We start from the raw sequence: 21,092 nt of genomic DNA on the forward strand, positions 1-21,092 counted from the left end.
AGAAAGGGGAAAGGGCTGAAGGAAAATGGGATTGAGATGTACGGCTGTGATTGATTATTTAGGAAATAATTTCTACTTTTACTAAAATGTCCATGCTAAAAGTTAGATTGTTGTGCATTGAATTGTTGAACGACTTATTTGCCCTCAAAGGCCGCAAAACTTTGCTTTTATAGATAGATAGATAGATAGATAGATAGATAGATAGATAGATAGATAGATAGATAGATTATATTCATCTACCAATTACCAAACCATTAGGATAGAGCTAAAATAAATCCATGATAAAAGTTAGAAAACGCCACAAAAAATAGTAGTAAAAGAAACTCCATCAAATTTTAATGAATGAGGAAGGCACATTTTTTAGTTTTTTTTTTTACTAAAAGGACTCCACAACTCCAAATATATTACATGGGCTGCTTAAGTCAATATCACTGACCAGCCCAATTTGAGAAAATTAATTACAACGGCCCATAATCTGTTATCTTTTTTGTGGGAAGCTTTTTTTCCTCTCGACTGGGCCAGGCTCACTTTGAATGGAATTCATGTTCTAGATAGAAATTAACAACAAAAGATATAATAGAAATGAAGATTTGGTAGGGGCTTATTTGGTGACATCTCTAGAGCACTAAAATACAAAAAATGGTGACTTGCATCTTAAAGTTTAGGTAGAATTAGGGTTGGCAACGGGCCCGTGGGTGCGAGTTTAGTCATTCCCACACCCAAACCTGAACTTAACGCCCAGATCCAAACTCAATGTGGGTGCAAAAGTTAAACCCAAACCCAAACCCCTGAGTTTCGGGTTACCAAAACCCAAACCCAAAATCCGATGTGAGCACCGAACCCGTAAAAAAATCCAAAAATCCGATCCGGAAACAACTTGTGCATAAGAGAACAACATGAACATAAGCAGATTAAACTTCATCATCTTTCAAATACAAAGGAAAAATATAGTTCATGAACATAAGCTTATAAACAACATAATTCATAGATTTATAAACATCGCAATTCTAAATGTCTAATTAAAGAAAACCCTACTTATTAGTAACTTTAATAATATATAAGGGCTGGTAGTTACATGCATAAGGCTTCAGGTTTGGGTTTGGGTGCGGGTGCGGGTTTAATCAATCCCACACCCGAACCCAAATAGGTTTTGTAATTCGGGTGAAACCCAAACCCAAATAAATTGGGTTTCGCCCGAAATTTCGTGTTGGGTTTGGGTCGGACCCCACGGGTGTGGGTTTTTCTGCCATCTCTAGGTAGAATAAAAGAAACAATAAATAATTAAAAAAGAAAAATTGAAACAATTGACAACTTACAAATTAGATAAAGATAACACCGATATAATTTTTTAACACATTTAATTATAACAAAATATTTAACCTTTTTCAATATTAATAATCATTACAACTATTTTGAAAGTAGCATGATTGGGATATTTCCAAGGTTATTAAAACCGAACCGGTGAGGGCACCGGTTCACGGTTTGTTGGTTCAACCGTAGTTGAACCGAGGTCCAACCGGTCTTACCGCTATAAATAAATTATAATTTTTTTAAAATAAATATATTATAAATTAATTAATTGTGTCAAACACCTGCCAGAAAAATTATGATATACATAACAGGTTTAGATATCTCAAATGCTGGTATAAATCCAGTCTGGCACCACCCACAACAAGGCAACACCACCCTAGACAGATCCCAAATTACTAGGCGTGCCTCCTCATATCAATTGCAATCTGTCTTTTAATTGTTGAAGAAGAAGAAGAAGAAGAAGAAGAAGAAGAAGAAGAAGAAGAAGAAGAAGAAGAAGAAGAAGAAGAAGAAGAAGAAGAAGAAGAAGAAGAAGAAGAAGAAGAAGAAGAAGAAGAAGAAGAAGAAGAAGAAGAAGAAGAAGAAGAAGAAGAAGAAGAAGAAGAAGAAGAAGAAGAAGAAGAAGAAGAAGAAGAAGAAGAAGAAGAAGAAGAAGAAGAAGAAGAAGAAGAAGAAGAAGAAGAAGAAGAAGAAGAAGAAGAAGAAGAAGAAGAAGAAGAAGAAGAAGAAGAAGAAGAAGAAGAAGAAGAAGAAGAAGAAGAAGAAGAAGAAGAAGAAGAAGAAGAAGAAGAAGAAGAAGAAGAAGAAGAAGAAGAAGAAGAAGAAGAAGAAGAAGAAGAAGAAGAAGAAGAAGAAGAAGAAGAAGAAGAAGAAGAAGAAGAAGAAGAAGAAGAAGAAGAAGAAGAAGAGAAGAAGAAGAAGAAGAAGAAGAAGAAGAAGAAGAAGAAGAAGAAGAAGAAGAAGAAGAAGAAGAAGAAGAAGAAGAAGAAGAAGAAGAAGAAGAAGAAGAAAGAAGAAGAAGAAGAAGAAGAAGAAGAAGAAGAAGAAGAAGAAGAAGAAGAAGAAGAAGAAGAAGAAGAAGAAGAAGAAGAAGAAGAAGAAGAAAGAAGAAGAAGAAGAAGAAGAAGAAGAAGAAGAAGAAGAAGAAGAAGAAGAAGAAGAAGAAGAAGAAGAAGAAGAAGAAGAAGAAGAAGAAGAAGAAGAAGAAGAAGAAGAAGAAGAAGAAGAAGAAGAAGAAAGAAGAAGAAGAAGAAGAAGAAGAAAGAAGAAAAAAAAAAAAAAAAAAAAAAAAAGAAAAAAAAAAGAAGAAGAAGAAGAAGAAAGAAGAAGAAGAAGAAGAAGAAGAAGAAGAAGAAGAAGAAGAAGAAGAAGAAGAAGAAGAAGAAGAAGAAGAAAGAAGAAGAAGAAGAAGAAGAAGAAGAAGAAGAAGAAGAAGAAGAAGAAGAAGAAGAAGAAGAAGAAGAAGAAGAACACATAATTTCATAACAGAAGGCGCCGCGAAAGGAGGTCTGAACGGCGGCGCGCGGAGCACTGGGCGACAACGGCGTGCGGCGTGAAGGAGGTGGTTGCGCGGCGGTGGCGGCAGATCGAAGGTGAAGAGGTTGGAAGACTAGGGTTTGTTGTGAAGAGGAAGAAAGTGAAGCATACCTGTTTGTTTCAGTTTTCTTATTTTGAAGTAAGAAAATAATACCTAAAAATTAGGATTTAGGTTAGGTTTATGGCTATTTTATGGGATCTGATAGTCTCATGGGCTGAGCCCACTCTTCATGAGCTTTGTTTTTTGTTTGACCGAGCCCAATTTGTAAAAAAGAGAAGAAAAAAAATCATTTATTATGAACCGTCCAAAACCGCCAACCGGCCGGTTTTTATCGGGTCGCCCGGTTTTTGGCCGATTCGTCCGGTTCACTACCGGTTTTCACTCCACACGGTTTTGGTGTCCTTTCAGACCGGCTTGGGGTCCGGTTCCCGGTTTTTTCGGTCAAACCGGCCGGTCCGGTTCAGTTTTTATAACCATGGATATTTCCCTTCATAATTTTTACTTCAAAAAAGTGATGTTATTATGTACTTTTAAGAAAAGCTTGATACTTCTTATTATCTACACTGAAGTGTGGTATTATTTCTTATCAGAAGGTTGTGTATTACCAATATGGGTTAACACAACTGATTTCAGATTTTAGATTTAACTCTCACCTCCTGATAGGTTGAGAGTTCGAATCCCCCTGGGTCAGTAAATCCCTATTCGTGGCCAATCTTCCCCCAACGCTCCTATCCAAGGGTGGACCTCTGCTGCCTCCCCATGTCACTAACGCCTCGGTAGTCTATAAGTGTTTTCTCTCCATTCTATCATTCTTTGTAATAAAAAAAAATGAAGGTTTGTGTATTTGTTTGTCCCTCGATGTGAGAGTTCTAATCAGTGAGTACCTATGAGACTTATTGTCTTGAAAACATCTTGTGATTTGTGGTAGTAACTGGAGTTGAATTAAAAAAACACAGTACTAAAAATTTGTGTGAGTAAATACCATTTAATTTCCACGTTTGCAAATTGCAATAAGAGAGGGTGGGTTTGTGTTGTCTGTGTGCATTAATAACTGACCAGACCAAGTGATAAAAGTTAAAACACACAAACACATAATCTCTTACAAAAAGAAAAACAAGAAAGAGAAACGAAGTAGTAGTAGTAGAAAGTGGGAAGGAGAAAAGTTGCTTACTTACATACATCCATCTACAGACACTGACAGAAGCCGGTGACCCACAACAATTTCTTCCTTTTTCTCTTCTCTGCCGCGAAGGTTAGGGTTTCAGTCTCCTTCTCCCTTCAACTTCAATCAATCATTCATCTTCATCTTCTTCCTCTTCCGCTTCGAATTCGAGTTTCAATTTCTCGCTTGATTTGCTCTGGACTTACTTTGACTTGCTATTTCTGTTCTCCAACTCATCAATTCTTCTTCTTCGCATATCCTCTGATTTCGTGTAATTAATTGTTGTTCATCTGCAATTTTATCCAACCTGATTTACTCACTCTTTGTTTTCTCAACTTTTTTTTGTGGGTATTATTCAGTGTTTCAGAATCTCTTCAAATTGGATCCTCCTTAACTCAAGGCTTCAACTTTGTGTTTGAGATCTAAGCACTGGGTTTTTGATTCCTGTACGGAAATGCATGCATTTCTGTTTCAATTGTATATTAAGTGGAGCCACTTCCCACTACTGGGAATGACCTAGGGTATTGGGTGGTTTAACATTGACTGTAGAAAATTGATTAGAATTAGATAGATAGAAACACGAAAAAAAGAGTTGCGGCCAACATTGATAAGCTATGGGTATTCAATTATTCATTCAGCTATGCCATAATGAGCCCTTTTGTAGTACTCTCTGCAGTTGCCATTTTCCTTTTTCATGTAGCTCTTGTTAATGAGATAGTTTTTGTTTAGATTCATTGCTTCATTGGGGTTAGGGGTGGAAATAGGCCAGGCGGCTCGTCAGGGGCCTATGGCTCGGCTCATTTAAGGCTCGGCCCGGCTTGACTCGTTTACTAAAAAGGCCAGGCTTAGGCTTTTTAAAAGGCTTATTTAACTAAAAAGGCCAGGCCCAAACAATTTAAAAAGCCTATTTGACCAGATAGGTCGGCCTACTTATATATTATATTATTAATAATATAAATATAATATAATTATATACAATTTTTTTTATACTGATGTATACTTTAGTATAAAAGAAAACCCTAAGTCCATGCCCTAACCTAGACTAGAAACGTTCCAGACATATTCAGCATAGCACATCTTCTGCCGCACAGGACGCAGGCTGCAGCCAGTCGCCACTGTTGATCTGCCGCTGCCAAGTCCACCTCTCTTGCAATGATATATGTTTAGTTTTTGAAATGCAATGATACAAGTTTTTTTATTTGAAAAGAAAGTGCAATGACATATAAAATGCTTATTAGCCCGCCAGCCTAATGACCTTCTTTTGATAAAATTATCTGTTAAGTTAGGCTTTTAAGAAGGCTTGTAGGCCAGGCCAGGCCAAGCCATAAAATTTGGCCTATTGATAGGCCACAGGCCAGGCTTGGGCCACCAAAAGAGAATGCAGGCCAGGCCTAGGCCACGCAAAGCTTGGCTCGGCTCGGCCTATTTCCACCCCTAATTGGGGTATTAGATTAAGAGTTTGTTTGCAACTTTTCTTCTTAGATTTTCCAATTCAGCGCTTCTCATCTCAAGATTAAAAAAGTATATAGTTATCATCAGCTAACAGTTAACATAGAAGACTCACTAACCAAGAATGAAAGTTCTAGTTGTGATGATAAGGTTCAGAGTAATACATTTTTTTGCTTCTTCCCTGTCCATAGATCAAGTCATTGATTAGGACTGCGACCTTCTTGTGCTAGTTACCTAGAACTCTAGAAGTACTACTTAATGAGGAGCTCAGTCATATGGTTGTTTAGTTATCGTTATTTATGTTTTCAATGCATTCTGTTCAGAACATTATTACAATCTCTATTTCTTTTTATGTGTCATGAAGAAAAAAAACAACAATCAATATCCTCGTCTATTAAAATTGTTGTCTAACTTCCTAATATGTCTTTCATCTTTCTAATATACTGATTCTCCACTATTCACTTTCTTATTAATTAATTGGATGAAGATAAGGCTATACCTGTACCTGAGATAATTGTAACTAATTGACGGATAAATAAGAACAAAAAATCTCTTCTAAAATGACACTTAGTCCTTCATATCTGCTCATTTGCTATTCCACGCGCTTTGTTTTTCTTCTCATTTCATCATTGTTCAAATGTTATGCCCTTCATGTCACTTTATGCTTCCGTGGAACTTCTGAAATAAGAATAATGACTAGTGAATGATATAATAACTGGATAGTTCCTTGAACTTTTATTCTTTACTGCTGTTGTGATCACATGCTACCACTACCATTTTTCCATTGAAGTTATTAAAATGGGTTTTGATTGACCAAAAATCAGGATAAGTTCCTCTAAATTCTATCTTTAACACGCAATCCATGAAAGGTTCCCCACACACATAAATCTTGTTTGTTATTTCCTATTTTTTCTAGGGTGCCCTGGTTAAGATGTGAGTCTTTCATATATTTGCCATTGTTTGCAAGTTGGATTAATTATTAACTGTGAACTTACTCAGTCATGTTCCTGTACAGAGATATTTTGGATCAAGCACCTACTAGGTATATAATCCATATGTATAAGCATGGTAAGTATTTTAAACTTGTAGCATCTGTTCTTATAGGCATTGTTGATAGAGAAATCTCGTAACCGTATATTCTAGACCCCAATAAAGAGGACAATGGCAGAAGTACTCTAATGATGCCAAATTGCCAATATAAAACATGATGAGTTTCTATTTTGATATGCAGGACTTCTGGCTAGCTGCTGTTTGATTAGCCAAGTTCCAAATTGGTTAAGGAAGCCTAGAGTCGATATTTAGCTTTTGCTACAAATTGTGGGTTTCTGATGGATGATGCTGGGCATCATGAAAATGGAAGGCACAAAACAGATCCATATAAAACTGCTCAGGGACAGGTATCCAAAAGCACCTTTACTTCATAAATTAGTTTATTTCAAAACCAACATGTGAATGGGATCTTGGGTTTGATCCTTATATTCAAATGTATGGGCTAAAAAAACAGTTAGGGGGAGTCCCCGTCTTAGGCGCCCGACAGTACCCTAGAAGTTTAGTCTCTCGCTGACTTGGTGGGAGGATTTTCTAGGCCACTCAGAAAAGTGTTTGTTACAATTTAAGTTTACATGAACATACTATTTATAATAGCAGCATGTCATCCCTGTTGAAAGATGCTGGCTTTGATAACAGTTGTCTCAATGTTGCATTGCAGTGGTTGCTGCAGCATCAGCCTTCCATGAAGCAGATTATGGCAATTATGGCTGAAAGAGATGCAGCCCTTCAAGAAAGAAATCTGGCCCTATCTGAGAAAAAGACCGCACTTGCAGAGCGTGACATGGCATTCCTGCAGCGAGATACTGCAATTGCGGAGCGAAATAATGCAATCATGGAACGAGATAATGCAATTGCAGCTCTTCAGTATCGAGATAACTCCTTCACTGGTGGCAATATACAAGCGTGTCCTCCAGGATGCCAAATTTCACGTGGTGTCAAGCATATACACCATCCTCAGCAACAGGTACACCATTTAACTAACATGGGTGAGGCTTCTTACAGCACAAGGGAAATGCACACATCTGATGCCCTCCCAGCTGTACCCATCTCCCCCGAGGCTGTGAAATCACGGCGTGTTAGACGACCAAAGGAAGCTAAGTCAATTTCACCCAACAAGAAGACTTCAAAAGCAGCCAAAAAAATCAAGAAGGAGAGTGAGGACTTGAATAAGATGATGTTTGGCAAGGGACATGACTGGAAGAGTGGTCAGGAAATGGTTAATGGAGGTGATGACCTTAACAGGCAGTTAGGGGTGTCAAAGGCTGATTGGAAAGGTCAAGACCTGGGGTTAAACCAAGTAGCATATGATGAGTCCACCATGCCTGCACCAGTATGCTCTTGTACTGGTGTCCTGAGGCAGTGCTACAAATGGGGCAATGGGGGTTGGCAGTCTTCCTGTTGCACAACAACCCTGTCAATGTATCCACTTCCAGCAGTGCCAAACAAGAGGCATGCTCGGGTAGGTGGTCGAAAGATGAGTGGCAGTGCTTTCAGTAAGCTGCTTAGTCGTCTTGCAGCCGAAGGTCATGATCTGTCAAACCCTGTTGACCTCAAGGACCATTGGGCCAAACATGGTACTAATCGCTACATCACAATAAAGTAGATTGTGAGGTATTTTGTTCTGGGGCAGCAATACCTAAATAGAAACAGCTTTTAGTGATCAACCATGGATTCTCAAGTCAGACCAGGAGGGAAGTAAGGTAACTTGTGATGGGCATCAGGGAAACTAATAACTAGAGTATGCCCTTACCTAATTTAGGATGAACCATGCTTGCTGCTGAATGTTGGCTATATTAGTGATTGAAGAAATGATTATAGAGTCATCCTTGTCATTTGTACCGCCGAGATGATCTGGTGGCATCAGTGGAATGTATAAATGTAGCATGTCAAATAGTCTTGGTTAATGCATGTAGTGCGTAAACCAGAATAATTGTATCCGCTCGTGTCTTTAGTCTTCTTCAAACCCTGTCTGAGTTAATATGTAGAACTGATGGTGTATGTTTATTTTATCCTCATTCATGTATGTCATTTTTCTCCACCTTGGAATCCTATGTGAATAAAGATTTTATGGGTGGTTGCGACCAATGACGAATATAGGAGGACTTAGTAGTTGACATATTTTCCTATCTTAATTATCTAGGTGAAAATTTAATACCTGGAATGTTTGCATTAACTAGTGCTACTATGACTTATTTTCTTGGGATCGGGATCCTCTTCAGCCTTTACATTTCATTTATAGCCATAAATCAAAATAATTAATGGTTGAGATGTGTTAAGGTGAAAAACAAATTCAAACACTAAATTTTTTAAGGGTGATATACATTGCTGGACCCTCCAGCAGCTGGAGAGGATCCAAATCCATTTTCTTGTATGTAAACGGATGGTAAAGACACTTTGTCATTAGATTCTTCGAAACTGATCTCCATTGGGCATGTTGATCTGTAATGTTTCCTTTCACACTGCAGAATATATATGTGAATCTTGCGGCTCATTTGTGAGAACTGAAGAACCTTCTAAATAATCAATTAATCAAGATCTCATATGAAAGCTAGGATTTGGCTTATCTCTCGAGGGCTCTAGCTTCACTCACCACGTTAACCTTCCCCTTACCACCACTCTCTCCCCCCCTTGTGTTTATCAGCCACTTGCACATTTTCACTCATCCTTTCCTTAGAAATATCAGCCACCACAACCTCAAGCTTTTTTACAGGTCTCATGTTCAACATACATTTCATATCTTTTAGACTTTTACTCACAACATAGTTAGCAACCTCTAATGCATCAAAGTCAGTTAATATTTGTCTCAGGCGACTTTGCTGAGACGAGTTATTAGCAATTTAGCTTCATCCCTAGCATCTTAACTTTTGGTTTTTAACATTATTCACGTGGGCCTGAAGCCCCACATAGACTCTAAAACAGCCCATAAGTAACTCATACAAATTTCACTCCAATCACAAGTTCTTAAGTTTGAGTTATTAACACTATTCTTCTAGTCTCACAACACCACATTATTTATACTTTTTTATTTTCATAAAGCAATAAAACAAAACTCATAAAGCAATATTGATGATAGAAAAAAAAAACATTTTTTTATGCTAAGAACTCATAAAGCAAAGTTGTTTATCTAGGAACCGGTTCTTAGAGCAACTCCAATGCAAATGTTCCTTACACACTATTCAGCACTATTCCTGTGGGCTCGTACTGCCACATCAGACTTAAGGAACTACTAAGGAACTGAAGCAGATTTTGCTCCAACCCTTATTTTACTAATTACTGGGTCCTACCACACCACATATATTTATAATTTTTATTTCATCTAATTTAGATTTAAAATTAAATGAATACTATAATTAAATATTAACTTTATTAAATTGTATAAAAAAGCACAAAAAAAGGCTGATTGGAGCTCAAATGGTAAAAAACCTAGGCCAACATGTCAAAAGGAGCCCAAAAGACCTTAAAACCTGCTCTAGCTGGTGAGCAGGTTTTAGAGCAACCATAACGTTAAGAAACTTGTTGAACTGGTCATCTGCTATAAAAATCTTCCTCTCTTCCCCTCACGTGTTTCATCTTCTTCATTCTTCCTCTCAACCTCTCTTCCCCTCTCTTCCTTTCTGCTGCTCTCTCACTCCCACCCCCTTTCGGCGACACCAGCCTTTTCCTCTCCCTTCCTCTCTTCAAAGAAATCCTAAAACCCCTCCCTCTCCCTTCTCCATGAAACCCCAAAACCATTTCCTCTCCCTTCACTAAATCCAGCCGGATAAGAGATTTCCACAGTCAGATTCGCCCGAACGTCACGCTCTGGTTAGATCGCCCCAAAGCTTGATCGGTTGTCCAAGCTACCAGATCGGTGATATGCAAGCCATCCAGAAGCAGATTTTTGAATTTTTTGATGTAAATATCAATCTTTATGTGTAAAGTTTGTTTTTTGAATGTAAAGTTTGAATTTTTTCAATAAAATTTTTATTTTTGTGTTCTGTTTATGTCTCTGTTGATCTTCCTTCTTCAATTTCTTCCTTTATGTTAATTTCCCCCTGAAAGCCGTTGATGAATATGTGAGATAAAATATTGTATTTAAATTAAGGAACCAAAAAGCAAAGTTCCTAACAGAAGGAAATGTGGGCACTGTTCAAGAATTAAGAAACTATTAAGAAACCTGCTCCAATGCATAAGAAACTGTCCCTTGGTTTCTTAGCAACTCTTGTTGGGCTAAGAAACCAGCATTGGAGTTGCTTTCACCAATGCAAAGATTTCTTATTTGGTTCCTTACACACTATTCTACACTATTCTTGTGAGCTCGTACTGCCACATTAGACTTAAGGAACTCCTAAGAGCAACTCCAATGCCAAAGTTTCTTATTTGGTTTCTTACACACTATTTAACACTATTCTGCACTATTTCTATGGGCCCGTATTGACATATCAGACTTAAGGAACTCTTAAGAAACTGAAGCAGATTTTACTCCAACCCATGGTTTCTTAAATTACTATTTGAAGGGTCCCACCCGTGTCCCACCACAACATAAATTTATAATATTTATTTTCCCCGAATTTAGATTTAAAATTTAATACTAAATCTATACTTCAACTAAAAATTTAATTTAATTAATTATTTATATGAATTTATTTAAAATTAATTTTACTTAATATTTAAAATCAATACTTCAAACGGGTAGAAAACCAGTTCTAGCTGGTCAAAACCGGTATGGACCGGTAAATAACGGTGGGATGATCGGCTCAGCCGGTCACCCACTACACATTCAACTTTTCCACTCTCTCATCCATTCATCACTTCCAAACCCTAGCCGCTCTTATCTTCTTCTTCTTCCCCCTCCCTCACCTGAATCTGGATTCTCCTTCCTCTGATCTCCCTCACCTTCTTCTTCCTTGAGCTTTCTCCCTCAGCTGCATCATGTCGAGCAAGAGCCACCAAAGTCGTTCTCTAGTCCACGCCTCTCTCCTCTTCTCCTTCCTCTCTCCCACACTTTTTCTCCCTCTCTCTGGTCAACGCCTCCAAAGCCCCAGCCGACCACCAAACAACCACACACACTAACCACCGGCCACCAAACAACCACATGTAGTCACCACCGTCCACCAAACAACCACCACCTTCACCATAGAGCCTCGATCCGCCCATGTTTCATAGCTTCAAAGCCTTGAAGCTTGCAAAGAAGCTTCCTTTCACACATGCAAGACTCTTCCTTTCAGATAAGAGCTTCCACGACTGGATCAGAGGGTTGAAGATTTTTTTTATGTAAATAAAGTTTGTTTTTTGAATGTAAAGTTTGAATTTTTTTCAATAAATTTTTTATTTTCAACCTCTGTTTATGTCTTTGTTGAACCTCAATTCTCTAATTTCATCCTTTCTGTTAATTTCCCTCTAAAAGCTGTTGGTGAATATGTGAGAGAAAATATTGTATTTTAATTAAGAAACTAAAAAGCAGAGTTCCTTACAGAAGGAACTATGGGCACTGTTCAAGAATTTAAGAAACCTTAAGAAACCCTGCTCCAATGCACAAGAAACTGTCTCTTGGTTCCTTAACAACTCCAGCTAGGCTAAGAAACCAGCGTTGGAGTTGCTCTAAGAAACTGAAACAGATTTTGCTCCAACTCATGATTTCTTAAATGACTATTACAAGGGTCCCACATGTGTCCCACCATACCACATTAATTTATAATATTTATTTTCACCCAATTTAAATTTAGAATTTAATACGAAATTAATACTATACTTAAATTTAATTATTTTCTTTTAATTTTCTTAATACTATAATTAAATAGTAATAATTGGGCTAAGATTTCAAAAAAAAAAAAAGTGGGCTGATCAGAGGAGCCTAAATGGACAAAAAACTGGCCAAGCCGGTCAAAATAGGCCCAAATGGCCAAGAAAACCGGCTCCATCCGGTTAACCAGGGACCAAACGGGCAAAAAACCGGGTGAACCGGCCACCTGGGTATAAATCTCTCTTTCCTCTCTTCTTCCACTTGAAACCCTAGTTCTCCCCCTTCACCTCTGATCAGCCGCCGTCTCCTTCCTCTCTCCCTCTGGTCCACGCCTCCAAAGCCCAAGTCGGCCCCTAAACAACCACCACCGCCACCATAGAGCCTCGATCCGCCCCTGTTTCATAGCTTCAAAGCATTGAAGATTGCAAAGGAGTTTCCTTTTCACACATGCAAGACTCATCCTTTCAGATCAGAGCTTCCACAGTTGGATCAGAGAGTTGAAGAATTTTTTATTTATTTATATAGATAAAGTTTGTTTTTTGAATGAAAAGTTTGAATTTTTTCAATAAAATTGTTATTTTCGTCCTCTGTTTATGTCTCTGTTGAACCTCAATTCTTCAATTTCACCCTTTATGTTAATTTCCCTTTGAAAGCTGTTGGTGAATATGTGAGAGAAAATATTGTATTTTAATTAAGAAATAAAAAATCAGGGTTCCTTACAGAAGGAACTCTGGGCACTGTTAAAAAATTTAAGAATCCTTAAGAAACCCTGCTCCAATGCACAAGAAAGTGTCCCTCGGTTCCTTAGCAATTCCAGGTGGGCTAAGAAACTAGTGTTGGAGTTGCTCTTAGATTTAAGAACTAAAAACACTACATCAGCATTCTTCAATGCTTAAAAACTTGGTCCTTAGCATAACAACTCACCTCTAAGAACCATGGATGAAGATGTTATGCTCTCCATTCCTCAATCCCTAGCATCTTAACTTTTGGTTCTTAACATTATTCCCGTGGGTTCGAAGTAACACATATGTTGTAAACAACTCATAAGCAACTAATAATAAAAATAGTGTATTTTACAGGGATGAATAAGTGAAAAACTAATTAAAAAAAATATATATATATATATATTCCCTTTTTAAATTATGTTATTTTATTAATTTAAAATGTAAATTATCTCTTAAATTAGCGTGGTCACAGTCAGTTATACATAAATGTGTTGTTTATTTTATAAATAGTCTAAAATAGTGCAATTAATAGTAATTGATTAGTAATCTCTTATAATTAAATCAAATATAAACATTTATTAATCATAAATGTTTTTAAATTACATTTATTAAATAATAAATTACTTAATTTGACTAAAAACTGAGTTTATAATTAATTTAGACTAAATAATGAAATACTTTTAAAATATAATTTGGTTATTATTAATTTTAAATACTTAATTTTGTTAATAAAAATTTAGTTATTATTAAATTGTGAAATTCATTTTAATTAAGAGAAAAAAGTTTGATGCACCGACGGTGTAAAGTTTTTTTTACACTGTCAACCAATCAGATTTCTTGAATGTGTGAACGACAAATTTTTTATTTAATTAAATTGAGCGACATAACAAATATTTGAAATTTGGTTGATTGACAGTGTAAAAAAACTTTACATTGTCGGTGCATCAAAATTAAACTCTTTAATTAATTCATAACTATATTGTTAACAGCTAGGAGTCGTTCTACAATGCACTGACGAGGAAGTCATTCAAAACTATGCGGGTCATTTCATTGATAATCATCTGAGATTGCATGGTGGCTCTTAGTTGGGTTGGTCTTTTTTTGTTGTTGGTTTGTTCTTTGGGGTTTTAGTTTTGGTTGTTGTTGCCTTCGTTGTTTTCCCTTGCATGCCCTTTTCCTTGGTTTTTCTTTTGCTGGTTTGGGAGCTCTCTGTTGGGTTGTTTTTAAGCCGGGCTTGGTCTTTTTGGTTGTTTGGAGGCGTTCTCCACTCTTTGGGGGTGTTTACCGACTTTTTTGTTGCTACTATTTTTGACTGCTCTGTATCGTGCTCTCAAGCCTTTTGCTATATATTTATATATATAATTCTATCTTTCGAAAACAAGAACTATATGGTTAACTACAATAAATGTAGTTTATAAGAATATTTTTATTGAGATTGATATAAACTTGAATGTTTTTATAACGTATATTTGTGTTCAATTTATCTTTATATTATAAATTTGGATCTTTCATTTTTTTTGAAAGGCAAATTTGTGTCTTTCGTATTTCAATCGTGCGTTACACCCATTACAACTATTAAATGAATTCTCGAAGCCTTTTTCCTGGTTGCACTTTACTCATTTTTCATACTATTCTTAGTAACCTGGTGATGTAAGTTGATGATGTCAGTGTACTGTCAGTGTAAATATTTGCACAGTCACTCAATTAAATTCTATCACATCAACAAATATATTCTTGTTTTAATTAAAATTAAAGGTGAAAGTTATTATTTGACCTATGTGACATGCTGTGATTGGTTGTCAGTGTAAAAGAGTTTTACATTGACAGTGCATATCTATTAAACTCTTTTATTATATTATGCATATATTCATGATTTTTGAAATAATAATGTGTCTCATAAATATTTTTGAATTTCAAATTATTACTTATCCTTATCAATATTTTAAAATTCAAAAATTAGAAATTCCAAACATTATGGTAACAAATTGATACAAATTCATGTGTGTATAAACCCTAGTGAAGGAACTAATTTACTAACAATTAACAACTAACATTTGCCTATAAAAAAATATAGGTACAAAATAATTGATCTCAATCTTTTTTATTATAGAATGCAATAAATTTTGTTACAAATTTTGGTCATTATAGTTACTAACTTTGCTAACAATATTCAATTTCATTTATGAATAAGAATAAAGTGAAATTTAAATTTATTAATAATTATTTATTGTACATTTATGAGTTCAATAATGATACCAAAAAAGAGTGAAAGTCAAATTTAAGCTTCAACACTTTTTTTTTTATACATTGAAAGATAAATTACATCCTCCAAAAATTGATCCATAAATCTTCCCCTCATCAACCTATACGTCACACAGCTCTATCCACTTACCTATCATTCGGCGACACTTTTAACACTAACATAATTTCTTATTCTTATAATTTGACTATTTTGAAGATTCAAAAATAAAATCTACACTTTGTTCATTGATTTTCTCTTCATTTGTTGATTGATAGTGGTGAAGCGTAGTGCATTGAATCTTTGATCAATGGAAGGTGCTGATCACCAAAGTGGCAAGAAGCTGCAGCACCAAACTGGTGGTGGTGCATTTGGTCCTCCATTGCCAAGACCACCAAACCAGAAACCACCCTCTCACCCCAACATCAATATCTCAGTCCCACCACCACCACCTTCTTCTCCAATCCCTTACCCCCAACCTTGTCTTCAGAGGTTGTTGCATTCTCCGGTTTCTTCGTCCAATTCTCGGTCCCTGTCTCAACCTCAATTTGTCTCGCTAGATTCTCTGCCCCCGCTGAATTTGAACCCTCCCCGTTTTGACTCGATTCCCATTTCAACTGATGTTAAACTTAAGTCTGTGATGGTGGAAAACAAGCCTTCTGTGTCCCTCAATAGAGAAGTTCATAACACCTTTCAAGGTGGTGTTAGTGTTGCTCTTCCTCCTTGTAAAGGGCATAGGCGCTCCAAAAGTGACTCCCCTATGGGAAGCTCTGGTTACATGCAATCTTCTCCTTCCTCTGGTGGGGGAGAAAGATTGGTGTGGAAGCCGGTTCAGTTAGCGTTGAAGGCGGAGGCCAATGCCGGCTTCCAGGATGATGGTGGGGTTGTGAATGGGAGGAAAGAGGCTGCTACTGCTACTGCTGCTGACGATGATGATTTGTTTAGTCAATACATGAGCTGGGAAAACAATGATAAAATGAAATTTAATGGTGATAAGGATTTGAATAGCTGGACTAGTGGTTTTAAGACCCTTGAGAGCAATGGTAATGAAGTTGAGAGTCGTGTGGATGGGAAAGCAAGTGGTGCTAATGGGGCGAGTTCGAGCTTTTCGAAGGAAAGGGGGGAAGGATTCAAGAGGAGTTTCAATGGGGACATTGCACCGGTTTCCCGGCACCGCAGAAGTTTCTCATTGGATAGTTCCATAGGGAACTCTCATGTTGAGGATGGATTACCTAAGTCTTCTCATTTGAATAGCCAAGTTGGTAAATTCTCCCCTAGTAGCTCAATGGATAGCATTGTCATGGAGTTGGAGAAGGCTGAATTCCGCGATGAGGAGATTAAGCAAATAGTGAAAAGTGATAAACTAACTGCAATTGCCCTGACTGATTCCAAGCGTGCAAGAAGGTAATGTTTCTCCTCTTACATCCTTCTCTGTCCCTTTTAGGGAAAGAAGAAAAAGATTAAAAGCTCTAATAATTCATTGCATCTTGTGTGTACTTGTCTAGGATTCTGTCTAATCGTCAATCGGCTGCTCGTTCAAAGGAGAAGAAGGCGCAATACGTTGCTGAATTGGAGCAGAAGGTGCAAACCCTTCAGAGTGAGAGAGCTACTTTGACTACTCTGGTCACCAAATTGCAGGTGGGTATCTTTTGTGATAAGCTTATCTCACCTCTTCAAATGAATTGTGTAAATTATTATTCATTCATATGTTTTTCTGAACTTGTTTGCAGAGGGATAACTCTGTGCTTAAAAATGAGAGCAAGGAGTACAAACTAAGGCTTCAAGCCACGGAACAACAGTCTCAGTTGAAAGAAAGTTAGTGTATTCCTTTGTCTCCTACTTTATGTATTTAGTTGCTCAACATAGTTTAACTTTTTCTATCTTGTAAAGTTTTCATCTGAAGTAGGCACTTTAGTGTGATTTTTCCATAGAAATATGATCATGTGTAATGGGTGTATTCTTTAAAATAAATAAATAGCTAAATGGACTTATGTGTAATCAGTGTTGTTAATGGCGGATAGCGTCGCGTAGCGGCAAATCCAAAAACTGCAATAGCGATAGCGTGTAGCGCTATGGCGCTACGCTGAAGGAGGAGGAGGAAGAAGGAGGCTGGAAGGAGGAGGAAGAAGGAGTAGATCTCTGTTTTATTGGGAAAAACATAGATGAAACAGAGGAGGAGAACGTAGAGGCAAGGTTGAAGAAGGTCAAAACACTGTGTTTCAATTAAACACGTGAAAACCCCAGAATGCCTTTTAAAAGTTTGAAATAATGTTTAAATACAGGGGCATTCGGGGGTTTTTCGCACCTGGAAAGTAGGTTTTTTTTTTCTCTTTCTTCCTCGCGCCTGGTTCCATCGCGCTGAACCAGGCGCGATTTCGTTCGCGATCGCTCCTGCTACCAACGTGACGCGATTTTTGCGCCGCTACGGCCTCCTGCGTCGCGCCCAACCTTCCACAATAGCCCGCTATTGGCAACCTGTGTGTAATTACTAATTAATTATAACGACATTCATATATGGCATTTATGAGGGGTTTTTGTACCTAATCATGTTTCTTTAGGCATATTACTTCACCATTGTGTTTGACCATTTGTGTTCCTTACATACCTGCCAGCTTAGCCTAAACATTTGCTTTGTGATAGACCCTTCAAAACTGCATACTAAAACTGCTTGAAGCCTTATGCGTAATCTGGTTTAGTTGTGACACATACTTTTCAATTTTAATAAAATGGGAGCCATAAAGGGGTAGGTATTACTTTGGGTAGACTTGAGAATCTTTTATTGCCTTCAACCCTTTCTCTGCTATGTCTTTCAGAAATATATTAACAAAGTGCTAATTGTTACTGGTTAACCAGCGTTTTAACAAACTCTAACGTTCTCTCATCATTTGTGATTACTTCTGACTGAACCTGTATTACATCTTGTAATCATAGCATGGTCACTGAAAGTCTGAAATACTGTTGTGTAAACAAACACTTTGAACTTGTATGAGTTGTATCTGTTGAGGACATTGGCAGTATGGTTTAGCAGGTTGAACTCGTAGTCATAAGCATTTGTCTCCATTGCCCTCTCCCCTGTCTTCAAATCATTATACTCCCTTGATTCTGTGTTGAACATAAATATCTTCTCCCGACTTCTCTATCTAAATATTTGCGGCACATACATGCACATGTAGAACACTAAAATTAGGAGGAAATGTACCATGGCAGTATCGGTTTGCATTTTTGGAAAAAAAAGGGACAGGTAAAAGTAATGCACATAATAGGTCACTTCATTAGAATTTCTGCATTTTCCATGTGGCCAGGTGCAGGGTTCTCTGCTTTTATGCATTCAAATTGACAAGATCATTTTAGTGTTGGACATAGTATGCTACTAGGGTTACGTGTGTATTTGAATACCAGTTAAATTCAACATGAATGACATAAATTCACTCATTTTTATTTGTGTTGACTTGTGTACTAACATTCGTTTGCGCTTGTTGCCACAACATACTTGAATTTCAGCAGCTGTATAATAATTTGTTGTTATTTTGGTAGCACTGAGTGAGATATTGTATATTGAGTCCAACATTTGAGCTGTATTGTTGCAGATTTTGGTGGGGAATCCCTCGCGAATGCCATAACCCAACAGCTTGCTCTCAACCAACCAATGTTCCCGTTACAACAGCATGCCATGGCCCAACAACTTGCTCTTAACCAACCAAGGTTCCAGTTACAGCAGCAGCAGCAGCCCAACCAGCAACAGAGACATTTTGTAATGCAAAATCTCCCTGCTAAAGATGAGTGGGAGTCTCGATCAGAGGAGATTCAAGGCAATGAATTCCACCCCATGCCTTAAAGTATTTTAGAAGAAACTAGAAACATACATATATCAGTTGCTTTGAATTCATACTTAAATAAATTGTTTTTGGACATGTAGCTGAGATCATCGTTTACAACTTACAAGCGTGGACTAGCATTATTTTGCTTGTAGTTTCACAGATCATCATCTTTCCTTTTATTGTTTTTCCCGCATATGAACTGGGAATATACTCGTGGACCTTATCACTATATTTTGAAACACAATACAACTTTCCAGTCTCTATTGAAAGGGTCAATTTCTGGCATTATCAAATAATATGTTATTTTAGTTTTTATCATGTGAGTAGCTATGCCATATAATTAAGGGACTTCATCAGGAGTGTGTTGTAAGATTTATATGAAAATAAGTATTTTTTTCAAGAGTCTTTTGATTAAAGTCACGAGGTCAATCAAATAATAGTTACATCAAACAAACACATAGAGACGGGAACTAGATATCTCACCCCACAACTAGATTTCCCACCCCACAATTTCGGTTTTTTCATTTCCGAAATAATTCGGGATTTAAATTCCCGAAAGTGCAAAATACAATGAAACACCCCACTTTTAAGTGGGAACTTAATTTCCGAAATATTTCGGGAATTGAGTTCCGAAAGTGTTTTAAGTTGGGTGACATTTCTAATGAGTTGGGTGGCAAATCCAACTCCCTTCAAATGGGGCTAGACATTTAAGTAGAAAGTAAAAAAGAACAATACTATAAAGTTGGGAATTCAAACCTAACCTATTGGAATGAAACATATTTTGTTGCTAGAGATTTGCCAATTTGTACGAGTGCCTGTGGTAAAGGAATTAGTGATTATTGTCGCCGGTTAATACCTGAGGTCACAAAAGAAAAGAGGAACAATACAATGCTTAAGAATAAAACACATTAATATAACATGTTTGCCCACAAACTAACAAAATAAAAAATACCTTATTAAAATAATATAATCGCATACCCTTCACTTTTTCTTCACCCCTTATACCACCTTGGTATTGTCTACTCAACATCTCTCCACTATGATCACCATTGGTAGCACCCAACACACTCTATTTCAACTTCAATGGTGGTCGTCTCAATTACCTCCACCTTTCTTTCGGCCTCATTTTTGCTGTGTCCACCACTTCTAAGATAAATATGAATCTGATTTTTGACACATGAATTTCAAGATCAAGAGAAAAGCAGTTGGGAACATTGGATTACTAGTATTTCTCATATGAAAAAAGTAAACAGAATGAGAGGCAGTAACAATAAAGTAAAGAAGAGACACAAACAATTTTTAACGTGTAAAAACTTCCCTGGGCACAAGCAAGAAAAACACACTACTACAGACAATACAATAGAGAAGGTAAAAGCTCAAACAGAGTATATCAAAATATTGAGCTTAGTCACAAAAATAATATACTCCACTTTGAACTTAGACGGAGTACAAATGGTGTGTCACAAAGTCTGGTAGCTCAAGCTTCTCCTCCTCTGTCTGTCGCCGTTTTTCTTCTTTTGTTTCGCGAGAATTTCAACCTCGTTCTCTGTTGCACTATATTGAAAATAAGGGTTTAAACCCTTAAAAGGCCAACTTAGGCTACGGCCCACAAAGAAAAGCTTTGCTGTGTTTTTTTTTTCAACGGTTAGTGTAGCCCATTAATTTAGGAGAGACACAAGAAGCAATGAAAGTTCATATTGAAGATAACCCTTAACCATGGTGATTTGATATAGAACAACAATTCCTAACCAGCCCAACTTCTATCTCAAATTCAATCTGGTTATGAGTAAATAACTTTTACTTTCAACATACAAACAAACAAGTCCTAATTCATTCAACCACCGGGGCTTAATAAATAATTAACTTTGTGTTTGCTTCAAAGTTAATATTGATGATTCAAATGATTTAATAGAGTAACATCTACACTACCTGCAATCACAGCTTCAAGAAGGAGAAATGATATAAATACTATTAACCATACGTAAACATGTTTACCTTATTTATTAGAAACGATTTTTTCATTTCAGCTTGCTGAATAGGGTCGGCAGTTAAATTCTTTACGACCCCATAACATATACA

The 21,092-nt window shown here is 36.9% G+C and overlaps 2 protein-coding genes, 1 long non-coding RNA gene and 1 pseudogene across 3 annotated transcripts; 3 read left to right on the plus strand and 1 right to left on the minus strand.

The window, feature by feature from the left end:
- Positions 1-1,860: 1,860 nt before the first annotated feature.
- On the plus strand, positions 1,861-2,551 carry LOC130727799 (uncharacterized; annotated as a pseudogene).
- A 1,389-nt stretch (positions 2,552-3,940) lies between these two features.
- LOC130727798 (protein BASIC PENTACYSTEINE6) lies at positions 3,941-8,594 on the plus strand. Its single transcript, XM_057579048.1, has 4 exons — positions 3,941-4,100; positions 6,475-6,527; positions 6,691-6,856; positions 7,168-8,594. The coding sequence occupies exons 3-4, from the start codon at positions 6,788-6,790 to the stop codon at positions 8,110-8,112; spliced, it is 1,014 nt and encodes a 337-aa protein (XP_057435031.1). The 5' UTR covers positions 3,941-4,100; positions 6,475-6,527; positions 6,691-6,787; the 3' UTR covers positions 8,113-8,594.
- A 6,901-nt stretch (positions 8,595-15,495) lies between these two features.
- LOC130712020 (bZIP transcription factor 29-like) lies at positions 15,496-17,015 on the plus strand. Its single transcript, XM_057561843.1, has 3 exons — positions 15,496-16,599; positions 16,701-16,833; positions 16,926-17,015. Exons 1-3 carry the CDS (start codon positions 15,506-15,508, stop codon positions 17,013-17,015), a joined length of 1,317 nt encoding a protein of 438 aa, XP_057417826.1. The 5' UTR covers positions 15,496-15,505.
- A 951-nt stretch (positions 17,016-17,966) lies between these two features.
- LOC130727800 (uncharacterized) lies at positions 17,967-20,550 on the minus strand. Its single transcript, XR_009015439.1, has 3 exons — positions 19,966-20,550; positions 19,775-19,869; positions 17,967-18,962 (listed from the first exon to the last, which is right to left on the minus strand). It is a non-coding gene; the product is annotated as an uncharacterized LOC130727800 (long non-coding RNA).
- Between the last annotated feature and the right edge of the window lie 542 nt (positions 20,551-21,092).

Source organism: Lotus japonicus, chromosome 1 (genome assembly GCF_012489685.1).
Source record: "Lotus japonicus ecotype B-129 chromosome 1, LjGifu_v1.2".
Taxonomy (NCBI): Eukaryota; Viridiplantae; Streptophyta; class Magnoliopsida; order Fabales; family Fabaceae; genus Lotus; species Lotus japonicus.